The sequence below is a fragment of the Caretta caretta genome, chromosome 1 (genome assembly GCF_965140235.1).
Source record: "Caretta caretta isolate rCarCar2 chromosome 1, rCarCar1.hap1, whole genome shotgun sequence".
In the NCBI taxonomy this organism is placed as follows: domain Eukaryota; kingdom Metazoa; phylum Chordata; order Testudines; family Cheloniidae; genus Caretta; species Caretta caretta.
Genome location: NC_134206.1, coordinates 258,403,515 through 258,427,915, shown reverse-complemented (window position 1 = coordinate 258,427,915; position 24,401 = coordinate 258,403,515). Strand labels below are relative to the sequence as shown.

Here is a 24,401-nt window from a genome sequence, read left to right as displayed (position 1 = left end):
ACTTGAATTTGACCATAATGTATGTTTGTACATCTAGCACAAGGGGGTCCCAGTCCTGACTGATGCATCCAGGCCCACGTTTCTAGGTCTAAATCTTAAAGAAGGAGCAGGGTGAATTAAGCAACAGCAGCAATGGATCCGCTACTCCTCTTTCAGCTGTTTAGTCGCAGTGACCAGGGACCGCCTCTCAAAAGCCTTCGGGATTCGCTGACCCATGGCTCTGAGCTGGTTTGCAGTGGCCTCGCAGGGGCTTTGTCTTATGCAGGCGTCTGTGTTACCACCACCCCCGCCTGATTTTCCACACTTGCTATCTGGTCACCCCAGCAAGGTGCAGGCCCACACCAGGGCACGCAGGGTCTGCGCTGTGACGCCGGGCAAGGGGCACCAGCTGCCCCCTTCGTGCAGGAGCCAGCCCGCGCGCGCCCTAGGCTCACGGGATGGGCGGGGGGGGAGGCACTGCCGAGCTCGGCCCTTCATGGGCGCAGCGGGTGGAGGACGGTAGAACGGTCATACTATTGAACACCCCTTCTCAGCAGCCAATCAGCACCCAGGAGCCCACCCTGTATTCTGAAGGTAGCCAACCAAAGCCTAGAACTACACGCAGGGGCCTGAAGGACATCTTCGCCAGCCAATCATGTTCCAGGACTAGAAAACAGCGGCCCGGAGTTGCTGTTCAAGGGCCAATCAGCGCGAAGCTGTGAAAGATTGGCTTTCCTCAGCCAATCCATTGTTCAGGGTCGCCCTGCGCTCCTGAAGCGCCTCGGCCGCCCCAGCCAATCTGCTCCTCGGTAGCGTCTGCGTCACCTCCGCCGCCGAGAAGGTGAGTGGGGGGACCCCGGGCCCAGCGCGCGGGGTGACTGCGCCGGCGGGGCGGGGCGGGGGGGAGTGAGTGAGTGAGTGAGGGAGGGGTACGGCAGGGCTGGCACGCTGGGGGCGGGGGAGCGCAGGGCACGGGGGGAGCAGAGCACGGTGGCAGGGCTGGTACGGGGAGGTAGAGCTGGCATGGGGGGAGAGGGAGCGCCGGACATGGGGGGAGGGGGAGCGTCGGACATGGGGGCACGGGGGGGAGGGGGAGCGCAGGACATGGGGGCACGGGGGGGAGGGGGAGCGCAGGGCTGGCACGGGGGGGAGAGGAAGCGTCGGACATGGCTGGCACGGGGGGGAGGGGGAGCGCAGGGCTGGCACGGGGGGGAGAGGAAGCGTCGGACATGGCTGGCACGGGGGGGAGGGGGAGCGCAGGATATGGGGGCACGGGGGGGAGGGGGAGCGCAGGACATGGGGGCAGGGCTGGCACGGGGGGAGGGGGAGCGCAGGACATGGGGGGAAAGGGGCTGTGATGGTAGGGGGCTGTGGATAAGAGGGAGGAGCACTGGGAGGCTGGCATGGCAGAGATGGGGTGGCAGGGCATAGAGAAGGAGCACTTGTGGGGAGGGCTGGCATGATGGGGGGGGGAGGGGCATTGGCTGAGCTGTAGGAACCGGGAGGAAAGCAGCAGTGGAATTGCTGGGGCTGGAGAGCTGTTCAGAAGCATAATACCCAGAAATGCTGTTTTTCTGCTCTCCTTTCCGCCATGGCATGGGCTGATCCCAAATTCCTTTTCCCCTTCATTATACAGATGGCCCAGAGGCTCGCGCTGAGGAGGTTTCTATCCATCTCCCCCAAAAAGCATTCTGTGCCACCTGTGTCGATCCTCTCCAAGGTGTCAGCAGCACCATGCTACCCTAGATCACTTGTCCCTCTTACCCAGATCACTGTGCCTGCTTCCATTAGGACATTTTCTACCACACCTGTCTGCAGGGCCACCTTTAACATCCAAGATGGGTCTGACTTCCAGGACAGAGTTGTGAACAGCCAGAAGCCGGTGGTGGTAGATTTTCATGCACAGTGAGTATTGGGTGTGGAGCAGTGAGCCCCTCTGGAGTGTCCTTCTTTCTCTCTCTCACTCTTACATCCTACAAGTAACACTCTTCACTATTTAGCCTCTGCTACTGTGCCTTTGGGCAAGTTACTTGCCTTCTCTTTGCCTTGGTTTCTGCCTCTGTAAATAGGGATAAGAGTGCCTTCCTATCTTTTTGAAGTGCTTTGTGATCCATGTAGGGAGAGACCTGGCCTCATAACAGCACTACACTTAAGCATGTTTGCTGGCATAGATATACCGGCAAACCCTCCCAGTGGAGAGACAGCTTCTACCCACACGAAAGTACTTTTATTGGTATAATTCATACCCGTTCCTAGAACAGAATAAGCCATATCAGCAAAAGGTTTCTGTGTTCCCCTCATTTCCCTCGGCCCAACCCCCCCATTCCAGCAGCTCTCTGTTCCCATTTCCCTATATGACAGACACTCTGTGTGGCCCCTTTTCTCCATGTCCCCCATTATCCCCTCCACTCATTCCAAAGCATTCCCCAGCCTCCCCCTCAGCAGGGGTTTTGTGTGTCCCCCATTACTCTCTCACCCATTCTCCCACCATTGCAGGAATTCTGTGTGCACCCTCATTACCCCATGCCCCCTATTCCCACCTTCCCTCCCAAACTAGCGGCTCTCTGTGTCTCCCTTTCTCCCTCCCCACATACCAGGGTCCCTCACTCTCCTTCCCCAACCACCAAGTGTTCTGTGTCCCCCATTCTCCTCCCCCACATGCCAGGGTCCCCCATTCTCCTCCCCCACCATGCCAGAGGCTGTGTGCACAGCCCTGTTTCCTCCACCGTTATTTTTCTTTCTGGGAGAGAAGTCATTCAGGATGTCAATGTGTTTAATTCTATTGGGAGAATGAACAGAGATGAGACAGAGTATGTTGTGCTGGAAGACATTAATTGCTAACATCAACCAGTTCTTTTGAGCTGTAGACAATTGCAGAAGTTGTTATGACTGGGTAAAGAGTTGGCAGGGCTTCAGGTGTCCCCCGCAATGCCCCTTCTGGTTTTCTGATTTATTTATTCCCCCCCCCCCCCAAATCAATAGAGTTCTGGCTACTGATGCTTAGAACGTTCCCTGGAGTTTTGGAATTGATTGAATGCAGCATTCAGAAGCTGTTGCGTGACACAAAGAATTAAACTTTGTCTATGCTTAAAAGTTATATCAGCATAGCTGGATTGCTCATGGGAGTGGAAAAATCACACCCCTGACTGACACACCTAAGCCGATAAAACTCCAGTGTAGAGGCAGCTGAAGGAAGAGTGTTTCTGTTGACATAGCTATTGTCGTTCAGGGAGGTTGTGTTCCTACACCACCAGAATATCTTCTCTCATGTAGGCTGCTTCTGCACTAGGGGACTGTGCTGGCATCGGTTTCGTAGTGCAGACATAAACACACTAAACTCAAGAGAATTTCTCTGTAAGGTTTTAGCAAGTTTGGTCAACAATACAGAATGCTACCAATACCTGTATACAAAACATAACGCTTATGGTATTTCACCAAGATGTTAACATAGATTGTGTCATTGTTATGGATCCATAGCATCTGTGCTATGCCCAGCTTTAAACAGTCCCTTGCATGCAGAGATGACCTATACCTGCTGATTGGGGTGGGGAGAGGAGGGGACACAGTTTAAATATTTGGCTGCCCCCAGAACAGCTCGAGTCATGGCACTCCACCAGGCAGGTCCCCCCCATAGCAGTGGCCCCTCCCTGCAGCTCCCAGCTGTTGCTCCTTCCTCTCCCCACAGAGCTCAGCTTACCGGCTCCCCCAGCAGCTGCTGGGCAGGGATGGGGTCCAGCCACCCCATGTGACAGAGCAGGGCTGGCAAATGCTGGTAGAAATATGGGGGGGCACGTGACCCTGCATTGTCGTCATCGCCCCCCCCCACACACACACACACACACAGGAACCTTTTCAGTGTGCCAGATCCTGAAGGGTGCCCATTCTTCCTTAAAGGTAGGGCACACGGCTTCAGTGCCTCCAAAACTGAGCACCTGGGCTCTTGAGCTCTACTCAGCAAATCCAACTGATAACTCGTTATCAGAGACATTTCCTGTCTTCCAGAACCAGTGCACCTCAGCAAGTATTTGCAGTGACACCAGGCAGCCTTTTCCAAACAGAGTAGGTTTTATTAGTCAACTGTAACACAGCACTGGAAAGTCCTTAAGTTAACCTTTAAGTCTCTATGCTAAGACATAATTCATACTGGCCGAGCCAGTGCAATCAGCCAGCAAAGCGGCTGTGGAATCCGTTTCCGCTCTCTCTCCATGTTTTTGTCTCTTCGCCTGTCAATCCCATGTCTCTCCAAAGACCAGCTTGTATCTTAGCATCTTCTCATCTCTTGGTCCATTGTCTTCCTCCTGCTGAATTCACATGTTCCACCTGCTGGAGTTCCTGTGGATCATTGTCAATTGTTCAGTTGTTGGGATTACCGTAGTCTTTCTGAATCCTTCACTGATAGGGGTCAGTGTTGGCCAGTCCTTCAAGGACCCATTCATACTGCCCCAGGCAGTTAGGTGACCCAACACCTCATGTCTACTGCTCTACACCTATGGGGTGCCAATCCCTACTCAAGTAAGTCACTGTCATGTATATCATTCATAAGAATATTACAGAAGATTCCCACTTCATCACAGTAACAGAATGAACACGCATAACAACCCCAGTCTTAGTAAGCTTTTTATTTACTTAATATTATTTTGGCTTCCACCTTTTTCAGCCCACAGTCTGACAGTGACAAACACCAGAATCTATTTTATTGCTACATTTTACTGCCCTACAGTTCAGCTCGCTCCCATTATGGCTCATGAGGTTCTCTTCTTACTGTGTCATAAGGATACTTGCTAGCATTAAATGTGCAGCACAAGCTCGTTATGTTTTCTTTATTGACATTTAGGCCCAAACAGACAACTAGAACAAATGGCTGCATGAAAGCTGTGTATTACAAGTGATCTGTGTCCTCCAAATTAATCTCCAGGCAATTTTTAAATCATTCCAAATACTCCTCTTGTTACCTTCATGTTTTCTTTAGCAGCTACTAGTTCCCGGGTGACCAGAAGTAGTTGCTGAGAAGTTCATAGTCTCATCTATAATCAAATTATATAATATCTGTCCCATTTTTTTGAATGCTGTTTACACTGAGAAAAGACTTTCACCAGTAGCAATGAGTTGGTATTGGCAAAGGCTTTTGCTAACATCAGCAGTTGGCATTGATAAAGATTTTGCCATTGACTAACAATGGAAATAGATCCAAGATGTTATCTGCTAAATTATAGTAGTAATAATTTTCTGTCTCATTTGTGTCTGGTGGCACCTAGTGTCCCCAAGCAACATAAAGGCCCCCTTTTTTGCTTGGTTCTATACAAACACAGAGCATAGAGTCTGGAAAACTCTCAATCTAAATGGACAAGAGCGACAGACTGAAATGGAAACTAATGATGACTGGGGCCGTGAGAAGGAGGATCAATTTGTATGTCCTCAGATAGAGAGACCAAAAGCTATTGGGGGTAGCATAGGGAGCAAAATCAGCTGTGGTTTCAATCTAAAGCATGATGTAAGAGTTTGGGACTTATTAGTCTTTTCTTTGTGAGGGTAGGAGGGACTGAGATCAGTGTAAGCTGGGCAGTATGACTCCAAGTGCAGTGAGAGGAAGAGCTCAGCGCTTTGATTAGCACCAATAGCTTCCGTTCAAACTCTTGCTAATACCAGAGTTTGGTACAGGTAGTGTCTGTTGTTGTGGTTTTTTTCTTTTTTTTAAATAGAGACAACCTCTCAGTGACAGTGATTTTGCTGTGAAACAGAGCCCGTAGGTAAACACAGCAACCACTTTGGAGACTGAGGTGTTTCAAGAGTAATGGGCTAACACTGAATATTAGCCTCTTCCCATCTTCCCCTGATTTAATTATTTCTTATGGAAGCCTCTCTTTAAACTGTGTTGCAATCCAGGCTTGGTCTATGCTTGTTATGTTGGCATAGCTGTGTTGGTCAGGGGTATCAAAAACCCACACCCCTGACTGGCATAGCTTTGCTGACAAAATCCCCAGTGTAGATGCAGCTATGTCAACAGAAGTGGGCTTGTCATTCAGGGAGGTGGTGTTCCTATACCAAGAGAAAAACTCCTTTTGTCAGGCCTGGTCTACACCTGAAACTTAGGTTGACCTAGCTACATCACTCAGGGCTGTGAAAACTGTCACCCCTGTGCAGCATAGTTAAGTCGACCTAGCTGTAGACACAGCTAGTTTGATGGAAGAATTTGTCCATCGACGTAGCTGCTGCTTCTGAAAGATGGATTATCTACATTGACAGAAAACACCCTTCTGTCCATGTTGGAAGCATCTACGTTACAGCAGCAGCACTGTACCTGTGCTGCTGTAGTGTAGACGTACCCTCAGTGTAGGCTGTGTTTACACTAAGGGGCTATGCCAGCATAGGCTCCATAGTGAAGACAGTCTCAGAACTTGTGTTACTTTCTGACGGTGATTCTGAGTCTAACGATTGCAAAAGCGGTTGGTTAATGTTCACCCTTGGTGTTTAAATTGTGGTAATTTCCCATAGTGTAAAGGTCAGTGTAGGGAGGAGGGGTTAGGTGGTGATCAGGTTGCCTGTGAAATACCATGAATGGTGTGAATCAAACTATGGATGCCTAGCAGTTTCTTGTGTAATGCCTGCTCTTTTTCTTCCCTGTGAGGTGGTGTGGCCCCTGCAAGATCCTGGGCCCCAGGTTAGAGAAGATGGTGGCCAAGCAGCAGGGGAAGGTGCTGATGGCGAAAGTGGACATTGATGATCACACAGACCTGGCCATTGAATATGAGGTATGGGCCAGGAGCAGGAGGACGCTGTTCCAGCGGTGGCTAGGCGGGGGCATAAGGGTATCCTTATGTTAAGGAAAGGCTTGTCAGTTGGGCTGTCAATTAATCAGTTAACTCACGTGATTAACTCAAAAAAAAAATTAATCGTGATTTAAAAAATTAATCACAGTTTTAATTGCACTGTTAAACAATAGAATGCCAGTTGAAATTTATTAAATATTTTGGATGTTTTTCTACATTTTCATATATATTGTAGTCTATTTCAGAGTAGCAGCCATGTTAGTCTATATTCGCAAAAAGAAAAGGAGTACTTGTGGCACCTTAGAGACTAACAAATTTATTTGAGCATGAAGTGAGCTGTAGCTCACGAAAGTTTATGTTCAAATAAATTTGTTAGTCTCTAAGGTGCCACAAGTTCTCCTTTTCTTATTGTAGTCTGTGTTGTAATTGAAATCAAAATGTATATTATTTTTGATTACCAATATTTGCACTATAAAAATGATAAAAGAAATAGTATTTTTCAATTCATGTCATACAAGTACTGTAGTGCAATCTTTGTCTTGAAAGTGCAACTTACAAATGGAGATTGATTTTTTTTTTGTTACATAACTGTATTAAAAATCAAAACAATGTAAAACTTCAGAGCCTACAAGTCCACTCATTTCTACTTCTTGTTCAGCCAGTCGTTAAGACAGAACTTTTGTAGCCGACATTGCAAGGTATTTACATGCCAGATATGCTAAACATTCATTTTCCTCTTCATGCTTCAGCCACCATTCCAGAGGGTATGCATCCATGCTGATGACGCTCATTTAAAAAAAAAAAAGCATTAATTAAATTTGTGACTGAACTCCTTGGGGGAGAATTGTATGTCCCCTGCTATGTTTTACCAGCATTCTATCATATATTTCATGTTCTAGCAGTCTCGGATGGTGACCCAGCACATGTTGTTCATTTTAAGAACACTTTCACTACAGATTTGACAAAACACAAAGAAGGTACCAATGCAAGATTTCTAAAGATAGCTACAGCACTCGACCCAAGGTCTAAGAATCTGGAGTGCCTTCCAAATCTGAGAGGGATGAGGTGTGGAGCATGCTTTCAGAAATCTTAAAAGAGCAACACTCCGATGTGGAAACTACAGAACCCGAACCACCAAAAAAGAAAAACAACCTTCTGCTGGTGGCATCTGACTCAGATAATGAAAATGAGCATGCATTGGTCCACGGTGCTTTGGATTGTTATCGAGCAGAACCCGTCATCAGCATGGACACATGTCCCCTGGAATTGGTGATTGAAGCATTAAGGAACATATGAATCTTTAGCGCATCTGGCGCATAAATATCTTGTGACGCCAGCTACAACAATGCCATGACGATACCCGTTCTCACTTTCAGGTGACATTGTAAACAAGAAGCAGGCAGCATTATCTCCTGCAAATATAAACAAACTTGTTTGTCTGAGCAATTGGCTGAACAAAAAGTAGGACTGAGTGGACTTGCAGGCTCTAACATTTTACACTGTTTTATTTTTTAATGCAGTTGTTTGGTACATAATTCTACATTTGTAAGCTCAACTTCCATGATGAGATTGCACTACAGTACTTTTAAAAGGTGAATTGATAAATACTATTTATTTTATTTATTTTTCAGTGCAAATACTTGTAATCAAATAAATACAAAGTAAGCACTGTACACTTTGTATTCTGTGTTATAATTTAAATCAATATATTTGAAAATGTAGAAATCAAAAAAATTTAAATAAATGGTATTCTATTATTGTTTAACAGTGTGATTAATCGCAATTAATTTTTTTAATCGCTTGACAGCCCTACTTGTCAGTGCAGCAGCATGTTGGGGTAGGAGGTATGTGATTGCTTAGGGACTCCTGTTTTATGTGTGTCAGTAGATACACACCCCAAGCCTTCAGTCATCTCTATTTGTAGCTCTCAGGCTCTTCTTGAATATTGCTGGTGTTTGTATTGGGATAGTGCCTAAAGACTCCAAGCCCCATGGTGCAAAGCACTGTACAGATGTATAACACAAGGACAGGCAGCGACGCGGAGAGCTTGCAGGTCGCTCCAAATGCAAGGCAGCCGATGGAACGATGGGCCTAACATTTAGCCCAGTGTGCTCTTAAACACCCGTGTCACGTGATCAACACCGTTTGCCCTAAAGATGCAGAGTAGGCTGAATCCCTTCCCAGCCCCTCTCATTCACTGGCTCTCCCTCCCAAGCCATAAAAGGATTTCATAGGTGTTAATGTCTCATCCTCAAGCTATATCACACGGCTTTGTTTTTTTGGGGAGGGAAAGGGAATGTATGTGGCGGGAGGAATAAACTCATCCATTTTCTAGCAGGTTGGGTCCTCAGCACTTAGGTTAACCCATCTTTCCACTGCTATGCATGTGAACTCTCTGTCCTCCGCACTGCCACCGGGTGCTTTGGGAGGAATAACTGAACACAGAGAAGGATTCGGCCTTTTTATTTAAAAAAAAAAAAAAAAAAAAAAAAAGCTCATTTGAGAAACTGAAAAATCCCCCAGTTCGGCCCTAGGGACCTGGTGTCTCCCCTTCCCAGTACCTAGTGTACAAAGAACACTGCTGCTGTAGTCTACAATAAGACCCTGCAGCAAAAAAGGGTTAATATTCACTCTCCCATTGGAGAGGAGAGCTGTGCTCCTTCCCTTTAGGGATTAAAACCTCACATCTTTGAGCCAGGGCTGAAGCTAGGACAAGGAGCTCAAAAAAAACCTGCCAGCCAGCTGTCAACCAGCCTCTGGGGAATGTCATCTCTCCAAGAGTGGGGGGTGGGGTGTCACATGCTGTTACTCCCAGGTTGCAGTGGGTAAGCCTTTGGGGCAAAGTGGAGCCAGTCTCTTCCCTCCCTCTCCCTTTAAAGTGACAGAACTCTCCAGCAGGCGTGGAGGGTCTGCACAGCTTGCATCCTCTGTTAAGGTCGGTGGTGGGGGCTTTGCTCTGTAACAGTGCCCGGACATACATGCCCAGACCAAAGTTGAGGAATGTTGTCATTAAGCATGGAGGATGTGTTTGAGGGTGCTAATGAGGACACACTGGGAGAGGTTGCGATTTTTTTAAGCAGTGAAGTATTTGAAGCCAAGAGATGTACACCAGGCACTGGGTAAGGATTGTGCTGTCCACAGATAAGAGATTAGGGATCAAATAGCTTAATCATTATTGTTCCAAGCCTTGCTATAGGTAACTGGTAGCACTTCTGCTCCAATTATACCAGAGCAGTCCCAGACAACTGGAAAACCAGCTGGAGGGGTTGGCCAGAGTGGCTCCATGCTGTTCTAAGTCTGCACAAAAGAAGAGGACGCTATGGTGTTCAGGGTAGGGGGTCGGAAATCGACCTACACTGGGGCAGGAAATCTGAAGTACCCTGCTAGCAGCATCCTCTTCTAGGAACAGGAACTGAGGGCCCTTCCACCTGGGATCCAGGACTCTCAAATTGTTCTCTGCTTGTGTCCTGGGATTTTCAAGGCCCTTTTCTCACCCCCACAATTCCCCTGCTAGCTGCCAGAAAACCAGCTTCCTCCCACGTTTCTCCCTCCCCTTCACATGCAGACCCTGGCCGGCTGCCCAGCCTGAGATTGCACAACGTCCTCTCTGCAGTGGATTCTTTAGGGGCTGCGGATGGAGAGAGACCCCCTCAGAGAGCTTTGGAATGCCTGAGCATTCCTTCACATGGGTCCCCGCCTGCCCTTGGCTCCAGGCTGTCCCAGCAGAGCACAGGTCCCAGAGGCATTTCCTACTGCTAGAAACCTTGCAGATCCAGTTCTGCCCAAGACAATAATCTGTTCTCCTTTAGATTCTCAGTCCCTTCTCATCCAACACCCACTTTTCAGGAGGTCTCAGAACACAGCTTTTCCACCCCACTGTCGCTTCCCTTCTTAACCACAAGGGCAAAGAGAGGGGAGTACTTTGGCTTTGATCTGCTCTGTGTGGGATTCTCTCTCACTTTCAGTTGCACTGGCTTGTTGCCAGGATGCATTTTAATCCTAGCTGGGAAAGCTCAGCCCCTTCTCCCACGCTGCTGCTGGTCAATGCATAGACTGGCTGGTGTGGTAGTTTTGGAAAGCTAGCAGTGGGATTCCTTTGGCTGGAGACATTGCTGCAGTAGTCGCTTGTTCCTGTCCGGAGTTCCCTACATTGTTCCTAAACTTACTGGTGAAATCCTCACTTCTTCTCTGGTCTCTCTATGCTGCGTAAAAGTGCTGGAGTGGTGTAAAGGAGGCCTAACAGCCCTGGTTCTGTTTGGGGGAGATTTTCCCTGGTGCAGGCAGTACAGAACCCGAGGACTTGCGGACCAGCCCTGGTATAGGGGCTGCCCATAAGACATCCTGGGATGCTGTTGTAAGTTAGATGGTCCCATGAGACTTTTTAAGCTATGCTGGGAGCCGCTCGGCCCCCCTGGAGCAGTTCAGCATCTGGAAGCACAGAGTAGCTGAAAGCCACTCTAGCTGTCCCCTCCCTCTGCGCTGCCTCCTCTCCCCCTTCCTCACCCCCCAAAAAAAGGCTGTGAGTTCTGGGCCGTGTCCCTTAGAGACCACGCACACAGCAGCTGGGCGGAGATGCTCAGCTCGAGGAGATGAAAATGCGCTAGCTCTGCTCAAGCTAGCACGCTAAGAATAGCCGCGTGACCGTGGCGGCTCTGGCTAGCCACCCAGGTACAATCCCCTCTGAGCCCCTGGGTACGTATTCGCTCCACCTCCCGGCTGCCATGTAGACATACCCTTAGAGGCACAGCCCAGCACTAGCATATCTAGTGTGGAGACCAGTGCTCCTGCTGCCACCCCAAGGAAGGGTCAGGGACGAGAAACGCTTAGCTCCGTGCGCGTTGCCAGTTCTGTACGTAGGCTGATATTTTGAGTGTGGTTCAGGGTGCGTGGGAGGAGAGGGAGGGCTCAGCCACAGGTGCACGTGAGGTTCATGCTGGCCCACGCACAAAGGCTTGTAACTCAGCATTAAGTTAACTGCTCCTCTTCAGCTCTGGAGGCTGCCGCTGTTCCTCGCTTGGACTAGCGCTTGCTTTGATCATGTGACCTTTAAAGCGGCTGGTTAGTTAACCAAACTCGTCTATAAAATAGCCTCACGTGTAACTCCACTTGCTGTTTAATCTACATTAGGGGCATGAGGAAGGATCCCTGAAAAGTAACAACTACGTTGCCCCGGGAGGGCATAATTAAGGCAAGCTCAGTGCTCCCCCGTTATATCCTTTCTTCCTGAAAAAGAAAAAAATTCATACACCGGCACATCAGCCACACCATGTGTACGGTGAGCAGCTTTCCAGGGCTACAGTGCACTTCTACAACTAGTCACTAGGGGGTGCTAAAGAACACAGATTAAGCAGGCATTGGGCAAGTGGCGGTAGGAGCCTCAGTGCCTGAATTATCTAAAACTGGTCTGTACAAAGCCCTGGAGGATATACACAGGGAACTGTTCTGGATGGGTGTGGGGGAGGGACAGGGTGAACAAAACCTCTTTTATGTCAAACTGCTGGTGAGAGAAGAGCCAGATCTCAGAGGGATTTCCTGTGGGGAGGATTTGTGTGGGTGGCAGATCCCTGATGGCAGCAAGAGACAGTGCAGCTGGGAATGTACTTGCTGAGTGGATGCATTCCCAGGATGGATAGCCTACAAGATAAGGATGGGACACATTCCAGGAGATAAGTGCTCTACAGCTAAGGGCCATGAAGTAGCAGGAGGTATGTGGCTGGCTGTTCTGAAATGCTACCAAATTCTTTCCCTTGCCATTCCATGCTGGTCTGAGCCTAGTTACGCCTTCCCCAAAAGAGGGCCGCAAGGTTTCTCATCCCCCTGACTGAGTCCCTGTGGATTTTGCTTTGATCCTGAGTGCCATCCTTTGCACAGTTACTTCCTTAGTTTTGAACAAAGCTTGTGGGGGATCATCTGAGGGAGTAACACCCAAAGCCACTACCTGCCTGCCAGCTCAGTTTGAGCGCTTTTCTTCCCCTACCTAATCAGCAAGGCTCAGCAGGTGGTGGTCTCTGACCACGCTATCAGTGAAGCCATGAGCTGTGAGAGCAGGGAGAAGGAAAGAGATGGATTGTGGGGGGGGAGAGGGACACAGTCTAGAGCTAACACAAGAATACTTCTCCAAGGGTGGAGGGGGAGGACAAGGAATCCTCTCCTACCTGCGGAAAGGTGCAGTTCCACTCTGGTCCACGTTGAATTGTAGGGAACAACTACCCAGTGTAAAATATACTTTATAGGGCACTTTAAAAGATTTCTAAACCATTGGGTTTGCTCCCTCCTGCACTGCCTTGTGATGAGATAAAAGGGGTGGTGGGAGGAGAGGTTACTATTTTTATTGGGGGGGAAATAGGTATTTTGTCTGCATTTTTAATCTTGAGTCTTGTCTAAACTACAAAAGCTGCATGGATTGATTTTAGTTAAATCAGTGCATACATAAGGCTCAAAAACATGAGCAGCATCGATGCCTTCCATGGTTTTGCTGGAGGATGTCTTGGACAATGTTCGTTGTTAGCTCTTGCACCTTAATTAAATCGCTGAGCACGTTCTCCAGCTGCCCTATGATCGTCTAGACCAGGGGTTCTCACCCTTTTTCTTTCTGAGGCCCCTGCAACATGCTATAAAAACTCCATAGCCCACTTGTGCCACAACACCTGCTTTCTACATATAAAAGCTAGGGCTGGCATTAGGGAGTAGCCATCAGGGCTGTTGCCCAGGGCCCCATACCATGGGGTGCCCCACAAAGCTAAGCTGCACAGCAGGGCTTAGGCTTTCTGCCCTGGACCCCAGCAAGTCTAACATTGGTTCTGCTTAGTGGACCCCTGAAACTTGTTTGCAGCCCCCCCAGGTGGCTCCAGACCCCAGATTGAAAACCACTGTTCTAGACTAGAGAGGCCCTGAATTTCTAATGTCAAAAGCAAGCAGGAAAAATAAAACCCCGAAAACTTTTCAGTCCTTTATGAATTATACAGAAAGGCCCAAGCCTTTTGTGTGTGTGTGTGTGTGTGCTTTGCAGGTCATCCTTCAAAGCCATTGTGCAGCTGGGCTCTTCCCAGCATAGCTTATTGTGTGTCTGTTTGTGCCCTCTCTGCCTTCCAGGTCTCAGCTGTGCCAACTGTACTGGCTATGAAGAACGGAGACGTAGTGGATAAGTTTGTGGGGATAAAGGATGAGGATCAGCTGGAGGCCTTCCTTAAGAAACTCATTGGAGCCTGAACAAGAGAAACCTGCACCCAGGACTCTGGATTTGGTCATGTTGCACGTTCTCTTGCCAGGGGAGGCGTGAAGCAAAACTGAACTGCCTTGTAGAATCTGTGCCCTTTTTTGTGTGTAGGTGTGGCCCACCTTCTCCTCTGGAACAGCAGTAGTCCTGAGCAATTCTGAGGGATGGTGAGAAGTAAGGCCGCTCATCCTCAAAATGGGTGGGGAGAAGCTGGAATTGGGCTTCCGTCTGTCGGCAAAGAACTGGCAGTGGGGAAAGCAAGACAGCTGCTGAATTAGAGGTGTGTTTATCATTTCTCTACTATCCAGACCCAGAGCACTGGGTGGTTACTCTCTGCAGGATGTGGACACATATTTGCTCTGGGTGGGTTTGTTAAAATCGGGGATTGCTCTGCTTCATCCATGATACCTGCATCCTTGTCCTCATGTTGCTGGGACAAGTATGAATCCTCTGTGGCTCCTTGAGCCTATGCCACACTCTCCCCTGCTGCTGATTTATGAAGAGAAACATTTTGGGGGGGGGGCTTTTGTAGGTCTGTAATAAAGAGAACTTTATTAATCACTTCTGTGTAGTTCTGTAGAAAAAAACCCTCTCTGAAATCATGGGGCAACTCTCACCTGCCCACGAAGGAGGGAGGAGTAGTAAGGGATGATGCTGCTGTGATAGCTGAGCATAGATAAGGGGCTCCCCAGATGGAAACAGTGGGGTGGGAGTGCAGGGTGGGATTTAAGAATGTTGGGAGTGACTCATTAGTATTAAAACTTAATGCACTTGCTTGTTTTAATACCATTATTTCTGTGCAGCTCCCAGCACAGCTCCTCTGGCTCTATGGACTGGTGGGACTTGTTTCAGGTGCTGCTGGATTCTGAGACCCAGAAAGCTGATGCATCTCCTGATCGAGGAGGAACATTGGCTCCTGCCAGTAATGAACCACAGCGTGTTCTCACCCCTCCTCTACTTCCTGTCTGTTTGCATAATTGAAGCTGTTCTTATCACTGAACTCTGGTGCAGAACCCTCACAAGAGGCTGCAGGGACTAGCTGCTGAGGAAAATGTTGGTGGTGTGGAGGGAAGTGATGAGGAGGGGTCTCTGCCTTTGGACTTTAACTAGGCTGGCCTTTAAACGATGGTCATGAGTTTATACATTCATAACTCTAGTTGAGTGCAGTCCCTCTCAGCTGCCTCTCCCCACCCTGCCTGCCCTTTCTGCTTGTTCCTTGCACCTGCCTCCATCCTACCTGCGTAGCAGCAGCTGCTGCCACCTTCCCTAACCTCTCCCTCAGCTACTCCCATCCAGCAACTGCAAATTAGTGTTCTCAGGATGAAACCTAGGGCCACTGCCTGGCTTTTCCTGTATATCAAAGAGGCTTAATTTCAGTGCATTTATGCCACACGCCTCAGAATACTGTCAATATTTACTGCCTTTATAGGCTTTTTGTTTCTGTTTGTCTTCAGTCTCCCTTACCCCGCCTTGGCTCTGAACTCAGTCTTCTCCCAGCACTTACATTATTACAACCAGCTAAGGCATTTTCCTCCAGCAGTGCCATCACACTTTATAACGAGCAGTACATTTTAAGGAGTGGTGATGAAAGTCCATAGGTGCTGGGCTGTAGCCACGATATGGCTGGCAGTTTTGTTCTTATCTCAAAGCGGGGTAAGACTGGCTGCTCCACTGCAGGAAGTGATACCAGTGGCCCAGTAGGGGGCACTCTTCACTTTGGGCCAATGCTGAACTAATGCTTTGCTGTGTCGCTCTGTAGCTCTGCTGCTGGAGTTGACATCTTTTGAATGAGATTTAAAACAGCTCTTGGCCACGTATGATCATTAAAGAGCCCCTGCCAACCTGTTGAAATGGAAGGGTTTTAATCCTGGCAGTAGTGCCATGCCTCTTTAAATTCCCCTGGCAATACCAGTTCACTACAGTATTCTCACTTCTAGTAAAGACTGTCCATTTTCCAGCATATGCAGGAAAAACAGGGGAGCACCATCATATGTTCTTATAATAGTTAACTTGCATGCCTTACCATCACCCTAAAACAGGAAAAAACAGACTTTGACTTTGCATTGTGTGTACAGGAGACAGTATAAATTAGCTATTTTACCATTTCCTTCCAAGGGAAAAGTCTAGCTTGGGATTTCTGTGGTATTCCAGTGTCAAAGCACAGAGTTACTGGCAAACTTTACGATGGGGGTATATGTACAATTGCTTCTGTAACATGAATACTGAGTACCCAAGTATTTGATATGCTCAGAGATTTCCCTCTTTAGCCACCCCTACGAAGCACCACTTTCAGTGGCGGGAAGAGGGTAGCGTTTTCTGTGCATCTGATTCTCCCTTGAAGTCCCAAAATGCCTGGGCACACCTTTGACCCAGTAGAGAAATAATGAAAAGGGCAGAGAAGTGCAAGGATGTTTTAGGCAGCAGGGCCTGATACTCAAAGATATTTCACTTCCATTGTTGTTGATGCCAGTTAGGAGCCTAAGTACCTTTGAAAATCTGGGTCCAGGACTTTAATTTTAATCCCTTTTTTATTGTCTCTGCGGAGTGAAGCTGTTACGTGCTAATGATGTCTGCTAATAACAATCTCCCCATGTTGGTGTCATCAGGAAGGTTTGCACATGGTCTGAGTCAGGGTGTTATATGGCAGTTTTCACACACACTGAACATGATGGTCTGTTGCAAAGGGGCTAATGCAAAAGGCTGTTCCACAGCACTAACAGATTTCTCCATATTAGTGACTAAAATGCTTCCCTTTGTTTCTGTTGCACCAGGGATGCTGTGTTCTTCACTTCCTGTTTTGAAACATGCATGGTGTTGCTCTGTTCTGTTAAACCTTTGCTGTGCTCTGTCTTACCAGTGGCCGCACCACAGTCATGTGTGTATGTGCTATAACTATACAGCTATATTTAAAATGCAGGAGTCATGGACTTTAAATGAACCCTACATGAGTGTCTCTTCACATCAAATGTTTCTGTCCTTCCTTTCGCTTCCGTTCTTTAAACTGTCCCCTGGTCATCTTCCACCACCACCCCCACCCCCCCGTCTGGGCTCTCTGGGAGGCTGCAGGACAGGGAGATGTTTATCCTTTCAGCATTCCTGCCATATAGTAATAACACTTAGTACTTTGTGATTACAAAGCAAAGGCTGAACAGAAGAGACCAACACCATTTGCAGAACTCTGTGCAATCTGTCCTGTGATGTAGGTAAATAAATATCCCCTTTTTACAGCTTGGAAAACAGCTGCTGTTAGTCCTGATCTGGCCAGGACCTCAGGCTTTTACTCTCCTGTCATGGAAATTACAGTTCTAGCCTGTGGCCTGGAGCTGCCTGAAAGCTCACCTGCAGTTATGGTGTCCTGCCACAAGGGGCTGCTGTGCCTGGGAGTGTGGCTCATCCCCCCACATCTGCTGCTCCCTTGTGAGCGTAGAGGAGATGAATCAGAGTAGGGAGCAGTTGCCTCTGTCTTGTCATTCAATGCAGCTGCAGCAGTTGGGATCATCCTCCCCAAGGGGCATGGGAGCCAGGGGGACCCAATGGGATAGGAGGAGGGAAAGGCAGGTAGAATGGCAACACCAAAGAGGAAAGCCCCCAGCCCTCCCCTACAGCTAGAGGAAACAAATGGTGGAAACATGAGGCCTTCAGGAGACAAGCCTGAGAATGTGCTTCTCTCCAATCACCCCAGAGAGCAAGAGTGCCGGGGAGAGGCCGCATCCATCCCTCCATCTCACCTCATTCTTGGGGAGAAATGCTCCTTAAGGATGCCGGGGAGTGAGCCAGGCCTGCCGTCCTTCCATGGAGATGCTGGAGTAAAGGAATAGCACTAGCAGCCCACTGGGCAGCTGCTTCCTATCTTCAGTAGGAGGGAGTTTGGGAACTTGGTACAGGGGATGCTGGTGCTGTTCCTACAGCGTCAGAGGAACATGTCAATTTCTAAGTGCTGATTCAAACCCCAAAGCTTCCAAGACCCTGATGATTAAGATATTTGTCATAAAACTAAATTAAAATGCACTAGGCGTCTGCTCACAACCCTCTGGCAGCTCATGGCCCTCTGCTTTTATGGAGGAGTGTCCCTGGAGCTATCTTTTAACCATCGGTGACCATGAGGAAGCACACAGCCGTTTCTGCCAGTGGGTAGAGCAGCTGCAGTTGATGGGGAAAGAAAAGGTGACCCCGTCCTACATGCCTCCTTTCTGTGGGAAGATCCATCTCCTGCCAGCTCCTCTTCTGTGGGAGAACCCTACTCCCCTCCCCTACACTAGCTCTGACTTCCCCCCAGGGAGAAGGACAGATAAGGAATACACAAAACAAGGGTTTTGCATAAAACCTTTTTTAAAAATCAACTTAACATTGTCTAAAATGCACCAGCACTTTCCAGGGAAGATGCCCCCAGACTTCCTAGGCTTGTTTGTGTTACATCAACACAGATTCTCTATCCTGCTGGACATAGATCGGAGAACTACCGATGTGCCCAAACCAGTTCTGCACAAGGAGCTTAGGCAGGCTGATGGGGCCTGGAGGGGGGAGGGGAGGAACTTCTTTTGGCTACATTTGTTCCCTTTCCCCTACTGCAGGGCGGGACGCTGCTGCTTCGCCACTTAACACCCAGACCTGTGGTGACAAGAGAGTTGGTGAGCTCCCACTCTTGCTTTGATCAGCTTTAACTGCTGGTTCGGAGCACATGGCCCTGCACAGATAATGGCTCCACAGGCCTGGCTAACAGAGCAGAGTCACCCTTCATGGAGTGTTACGCAGCGCACATGCTGGAGCGTGTTTTCTAATGTTTATATAACTGTGTTGTTTCTTTTATCTGAATTTTTGAGCAAATTGCCAGAGCCCTTTCTGATCATTAGGGACGCTGCTTACACCAAGTTTAATCTTTCAAAGTTTAGCCAGTGTTGAGTGATGCTGGAAAAGGAACAGTTGCAACAGGCCAACATATTTTCTTTATAGGGTGGTGCAAAAATGGCTTTTTTTTTCACTCTGCCATAATTCAGGAATGACTGAATAGGTTTGGCCCAAACTTTCCAGGAATATTCACCTGTGAAGAGAAACCAAGCATAGCAAGTTTCAGCTGACAAAATGAATGTTTTGGAAAGTTATGATCCTCTGAAAATAAGATGGGGGGGGGAAAATATAATGCAAACTACTTTGCAACTTTTAACTCTTATAAGTGTGATCAGTGGCTGCTAGAATATATTTGTACAGTGCTTTGAGTCCCTTCATGCTGAATGGGGCTATTACAAATCAAATAATTTCCTGGCTAGACAATCTGTCCTGCAGCAACATTGTAACTTGGGTATAGGGTGAGTGCTTTCAGCAAGGCAATGATAAACATGGGTGAAATATTCTCTGCAGGAGGCTAAGAGTGACTCAGGGTTCCTACAGAAAAGCAACCTCCCGCTGCTCAGAGCAACATATGTGAAAAATGAGAACACATAGCACCAGAGGCTGGCCTGGGTTAGCACATCTTCCTCTCTGACAGCAAGAGCTCAGCTCTGCAGGAGACAGAGGGGATTATCCACAATGTAAATCGTGCAGATAAAAAAACACCCAGAAAAAAACATGCAAAGTTCTTGTTGTCCTTCAACTCACTGATTGCTGGAAATTCCTCAGGTAGCTGCTGAGACGTGAGGGGTTATTGTTCTGCATTATGATTTTTACAGTCTGGCCAGTGGCAGGAAACAACCAAATAAAATCTCCTGTTCTTCTTTCTTCTTAGCAGGGCTTCAGCCACAAGTCTCAGGCCTAGCTGTGGTCTAGTGTTCATGCTCTTCGCTGCCATTAAGGAGATCTAGAGTCATTTTCCGGGTTTGGTCTCTTCCTGCCAAGGCCAGCAGAGGCTTGGTGCTGCACTGGGAAGGCCTGATAGCCTTGGGGTTAAGGATTAGCACTGCTATGCAGGCCAGTTCAGGTGTTATTCCCAGTCCACCTCTCCTTGGCAGGAGGTGGGAGTGCTGCACAGAGAGCATGCTGGGGGAAGGTGTTTCTTCTCCAGCTGGGGTTGTTGTAGACTAATACTGGTGAAGTCCTTGGCCAGAAAGATGTAGCCCTTTTGAGGGGGACCCTCAGAACTCCATTAAGAAATACCCCAAACCCACTCAGCGGCAGGGAATTACGTGGGTAGCTGCCTGTATGTGTGTGACCTGGAAATCTCTTGATGCCAACTGGCAGAGGACATGGGGTGCAGAGTTTTACAGGGAACCCCTTGGTCAGTTATATACATACTAATTCACTAAAGGGCGGCCTATGAGGTCTCTGCTCAGAGCCAGTAACACACTGGGCATCATAATCCCTGCAAAATGTATGTACGGGTTGTATGTGAGGAGTTATGCACCTATACTAGAAATTATGTTCTTAAGGTCAGTGAGTTAAATCAGGTCACCAAGAGGTGACAAATGTCTTCCTTTCAGACAGGCAGGAGACGTTTATCTATCTGCCTAGTTATATTCAAACTGAGCATTGTCTACTTCAGTGGTTCCCTACCAGTGGTACGTATACCCCTGGGGGTACGCAGAGGTCTTCCAGGGGGCATATCAACTCTTCTAGCTATTTGCCTAGTTTTATAACAGGCTACATAAAAAGCACTAGCAAAGTCAGTACTAACTAAAATTTCATACGACTTGTTTATACTGCTCTATGTACTATACGCTGAAATGTAAGTACAATAGTTATATTCTAATTGATTTGTTTTATAATCGTATTGTAAAAATGAGAGCGTAAGCAATTTTTCAGTAATAGTATGCTCTGACACTGGTATTTTTACGTCTGGTTTTGTAAGCAAGTAGTTTTTAAGTGAGGTGAAACTTGGGAGGTACACAAGACAAATCAGACTCCTTAAATGGGTACAGTAATCTGGAAAGATTGAGAGCCACTGGTCTACTTCACAATGGATACCTATGTGCATACGGAGCCACCACCTACTCAAAATTAAGTAATTAACAAGCGATTGCAAAATCTACAGGAAGAAACAAACAGCAGGAGCATGTCAGTTTATGGATAAAAGAGAACAGAATTGTTTTGACATATCTGGGGTTGCAAAGGGCCACCCTGGTGTGCTTCCCCAGGGGGACAAGCTGCCAGCTGGCTTGTTTTATAAAAGGTGGATCACAGCCGGTCTGGCTGTTTGAAGCAGGGAAAGGAACTTTGGGTGAGTTAACCTTTCGCAGAGAGGGGAATGCCTTATTAGTTAAGTTTAGGCTCTAGTGTACATGTTATTCTTTTATATGTAATCCTTTGTTTCCAGTATTTCTGCTCGCTGTCATTTGAGACTCTGTTCTTTGTTAAATAAACATAGGCTTGGTTTTGCTATAAACAAATCTCAATGCTGTGTGTTAAGCGGTGCTCTGTGGTGGAACTGGTAAACTGGAGCGTACTATTCTTCCTTTGGAAGTAGCAGATCTGTGGATTCCGTGAGTGTCCAGTGGCCCAGGGACTGGAGATGCTTGGAGGACTCAGGGGTTAGAAGAAAGAAAAGGAGTACTTGTGGCACCTTAGAGACTAACAAATTTATTAGAGCATAAGCTTTTGTGGGCTACAGCCCACTTCGTCGGATGCACAGAATGGAACATATAGTAAGAAGATACATATATAGATACAGAGAAGGTGGAAGTTGCCATACAAACTGTAAGAGGCTAATTAATTAAAATGAGCTATTATCAGCAGGAGAACAAAACTTTTGTAGTGATAATCAAGATGGGGTTAGAGTGAGCCTATTACTAATCTGTAAAGAAAGAGCAGGGCCTGCAGAGGCCTAGAGGGGAATGCTTGTGTTGCCAGAGGCTGGTGATGTTGGGGAACAGAATCAAGGCTGGCACAGACACTGGTTCTTCACACTAAGAGCAGGCGGTAGCGAGGTGCCCAGGGTCCCCCCTGGGAAGCGGCACAAAATGTGCCATGAGCAGATCCCTTTAATCACTCTCTCTTCCCTGTATCTCTCCTCTTCTGACCAGGGCCGGCTCTAGGTTTTTTGCCGCCCCAAGCAAAAAAAAAAATTTGGCCGCCCCTGCCCCCCCCCCTTTTTTTTGGCTTTTACACGTTTGCACTTTGCAATGTTTTTTTGTTTTGTTTTGACTGTTTAAAATTTAAAAACAAAACAAAACAGAGAATTTGTAGTTAGTGAAATAAAACAATTTCCTACTTGTGTACTCATTTAATTTTAACAAAATCACAATTACAAACCATTTGAGTTCAACTATACACTGTAATGAAAAACGTTAATGTCTTCTGGTGCAACAAAAACAAAAAACTATATCTTTGGTCTGTGAATACACTAACCACGATCTATTAATTCATTTTTTTTCTTCATACTGGATGGCATAAATCGACGAGTCGACTCATTAAATGGATATTCAAATGTAGGATCTAGTTTTGAAGGACCTTTTTTCACAATAATCATTAGCATTGCATCAGTAATTATTGTCGGCGATGTACTTGGATCCGATCCTATGTCAGTCTCTCCACCTTCCAATAATTGTTCTTCAGTTTTAGATTTGGATAACAGTTCTTCGTTTCTGGACTTTTCAGCTGAAGAAGTAAATCTTTGGATGGATTGTGATTGTTCGTCTTTATCAGTTAGCGAAGATAATCTTTGGTCGGATTGTTGTTCATCTTTATCAGCTGACAAAGATAATCTTTGGTTCAATTGGTCTTCATCAGTTGATGAATTATCACTTTCAATTAATTGCTTAGAGCTTTCTCCTTGATTGTCAACTTTTTAAAAATACTTATTTGAAGTACGAGATAGTTTTTCTAATTCTTTTTGCTGTTTCTCTCTTTGTTGCCAGTAGGCACCACCGGAAAGTCATTTTCATTTTTGTCCTGGCATTTTAGCCCTATAACCACTGGCACCAACGCAACACAGAAATTGGCACGAATGGCGCCGATAGGGCGGAACAGTACACACAAGTAATCATGATTCCTGATTTAATTAATCAATAACCATTAACATTTACACATTTACGCACGTTCACATTATGAGTAATCGTGTCACGACGTGACATGATATTTTTCACGTCACACTCCTATCGCACTACTGGAGATTTTTTTGATCTTCATGTTTGGTTGGTTTTTTCGTACATTGGTGGATTTTTCCAGAAAAAAAAAGGATGGCCGGAATGTTGCCCCTGGAAAATGTGCCGTCCCAAGCACATGCTTGCTTTGCTGGTGCCTAGAGCCGGTCCTGCTCCTGATTCCTTGCTTTTGCTGCTGTTTCACTGGCGATGTTTCCCACAGCCTTGGGGAAGGATCTGCCTGCTGCTTCCTGTTTGTGGGTGGGAGTGAAACAACAGCACAACCTCCAGCCCTGTTCTTCCTAGCACAGCATATGCACTGGGGGCATCGTGGCCGAAAAAAGCAATCTCTGCCCCCCAGCAGTTTTCACTCCTGAATCTGTTTCTGTGCCTCCTTTTCCCCTCCCCTATTGAGGAACTAGAGTGTTCACACCCAAGGACAGGAACATAGGTCACTTCCCCTCTAAGGAATGGCCAGGCAGTTTTGTTTCCTGTGATAGAGGCAGCACTGGCTGTTGTGTAGGGCGTCTGCCTCGCCAATGTGCCCACCTTCCTGCTGCTAAGATTCCCACCCCATCGGTGGCATGCAGTGCACACAGGATTGTAGGTGATGGGCATGGCTAAATGTATCGGCCAGGTGGTTTGCGGACACTGGATATCAGCAAGGAGCAGGCTGTTGCAATCTCATACAGAAATACCCGGCGCAAATTCAGCTTTCTGGGGCTGTCTGCTCCTAACTCACCTTGTGATCTCATTGGGTTTTGTAATCCGAGGCTGGGCCAAGCCAATACTTGGTGGAAGAGCTGCAAGGAAAACTCAGATGCTGCAGGAAATGCGGGTGATTCAGTAGGAGCGTCTCTCCCTTTTGAGTCAGTACTTATGTCCCAGCATGGTGCTGATGTGCTGGACCCTGCATGGGGTGCCATGCTTCAGACGAGTCATAAAAACAGGGACCTGTGACCACTTGCCATTGTTACAGCTCCTAGGGCACTTTTTTGGCAAGAGGTGGATGTGTTAACCTTGGCGTCCTGGCTAAGTTTCAGTGTGGCTGTTTAGATCCTGCCTCCCTAAATGCAAGTGCACTTGGGTCAGGTGGTGGTGTCTCCCTGTGTGTGCTGTTACTGTAGGGCAGGGGTAGGCAACCTATGGCATGCACGCCAAAGGCGGCACGCAAGCTGATTTTCAGTGGCACTCACGGCGCCCGGGTCCTGGCCACCGGTCCCCGGGGCTCCGTTCCTGGCCTGGGGTACCAGCCGCCGGCACCCTGCCAGCTGGGATACCATCTACCAGCCCTGCTCAGCCCACTGCCGGCCCCAGGTCCTGGCCACCGGTCCCTGGGGCTCTGCTGCCAGCCTGGGGTCCTGGCTGCTGGCCCAGGGCTCTGCAGCTGCCCCCAGCTGTGGCCCACTGGCCCCAGCCTGGGGCAGTGAG

General features: G+C 47.7%; 1 protein-coding gene across 2 annotated transcripts; it reads left to right on the top strand.

The window, feature by feature from the left end:
* Positions 1 to 695: 695 nt before the first annotated feature.
* TXN2 (thioredoxin 2) lies at positions 696 to 21,278 on the top strand. Of its 2 annotated transcripts, none has more exons than XM_048832985.2 (4): positions 696 to 820; positions 1,616 to 1,884; positions 6,605 to 6,728; positions 13,839 to 21,278. In XM_048832985.2, exons 2-4 carry the CDS (start codon positions 1,616 to 1,618, stop codon positions 13,953 to 13,955), a joined length of 510 nt encoding a protein of 169 aa, XP_048688942.1. In that variant the 5' UTR covers positions 696 to 820; the 3' UTR covers positions 13,956 to 21,278. The 2 variants fall into 2 exon arrangements, with proteins under 2 accessions (XP_048688942.1, XP_048688951.1); XM_048832994.2 differs by lacking the exon at positions 696 to 820 and adding an exon at positions 826 to 853.
* The last annotated feature ends 3,123 nt before the right edge of the window (positions 21,279 to 24,401 follow it).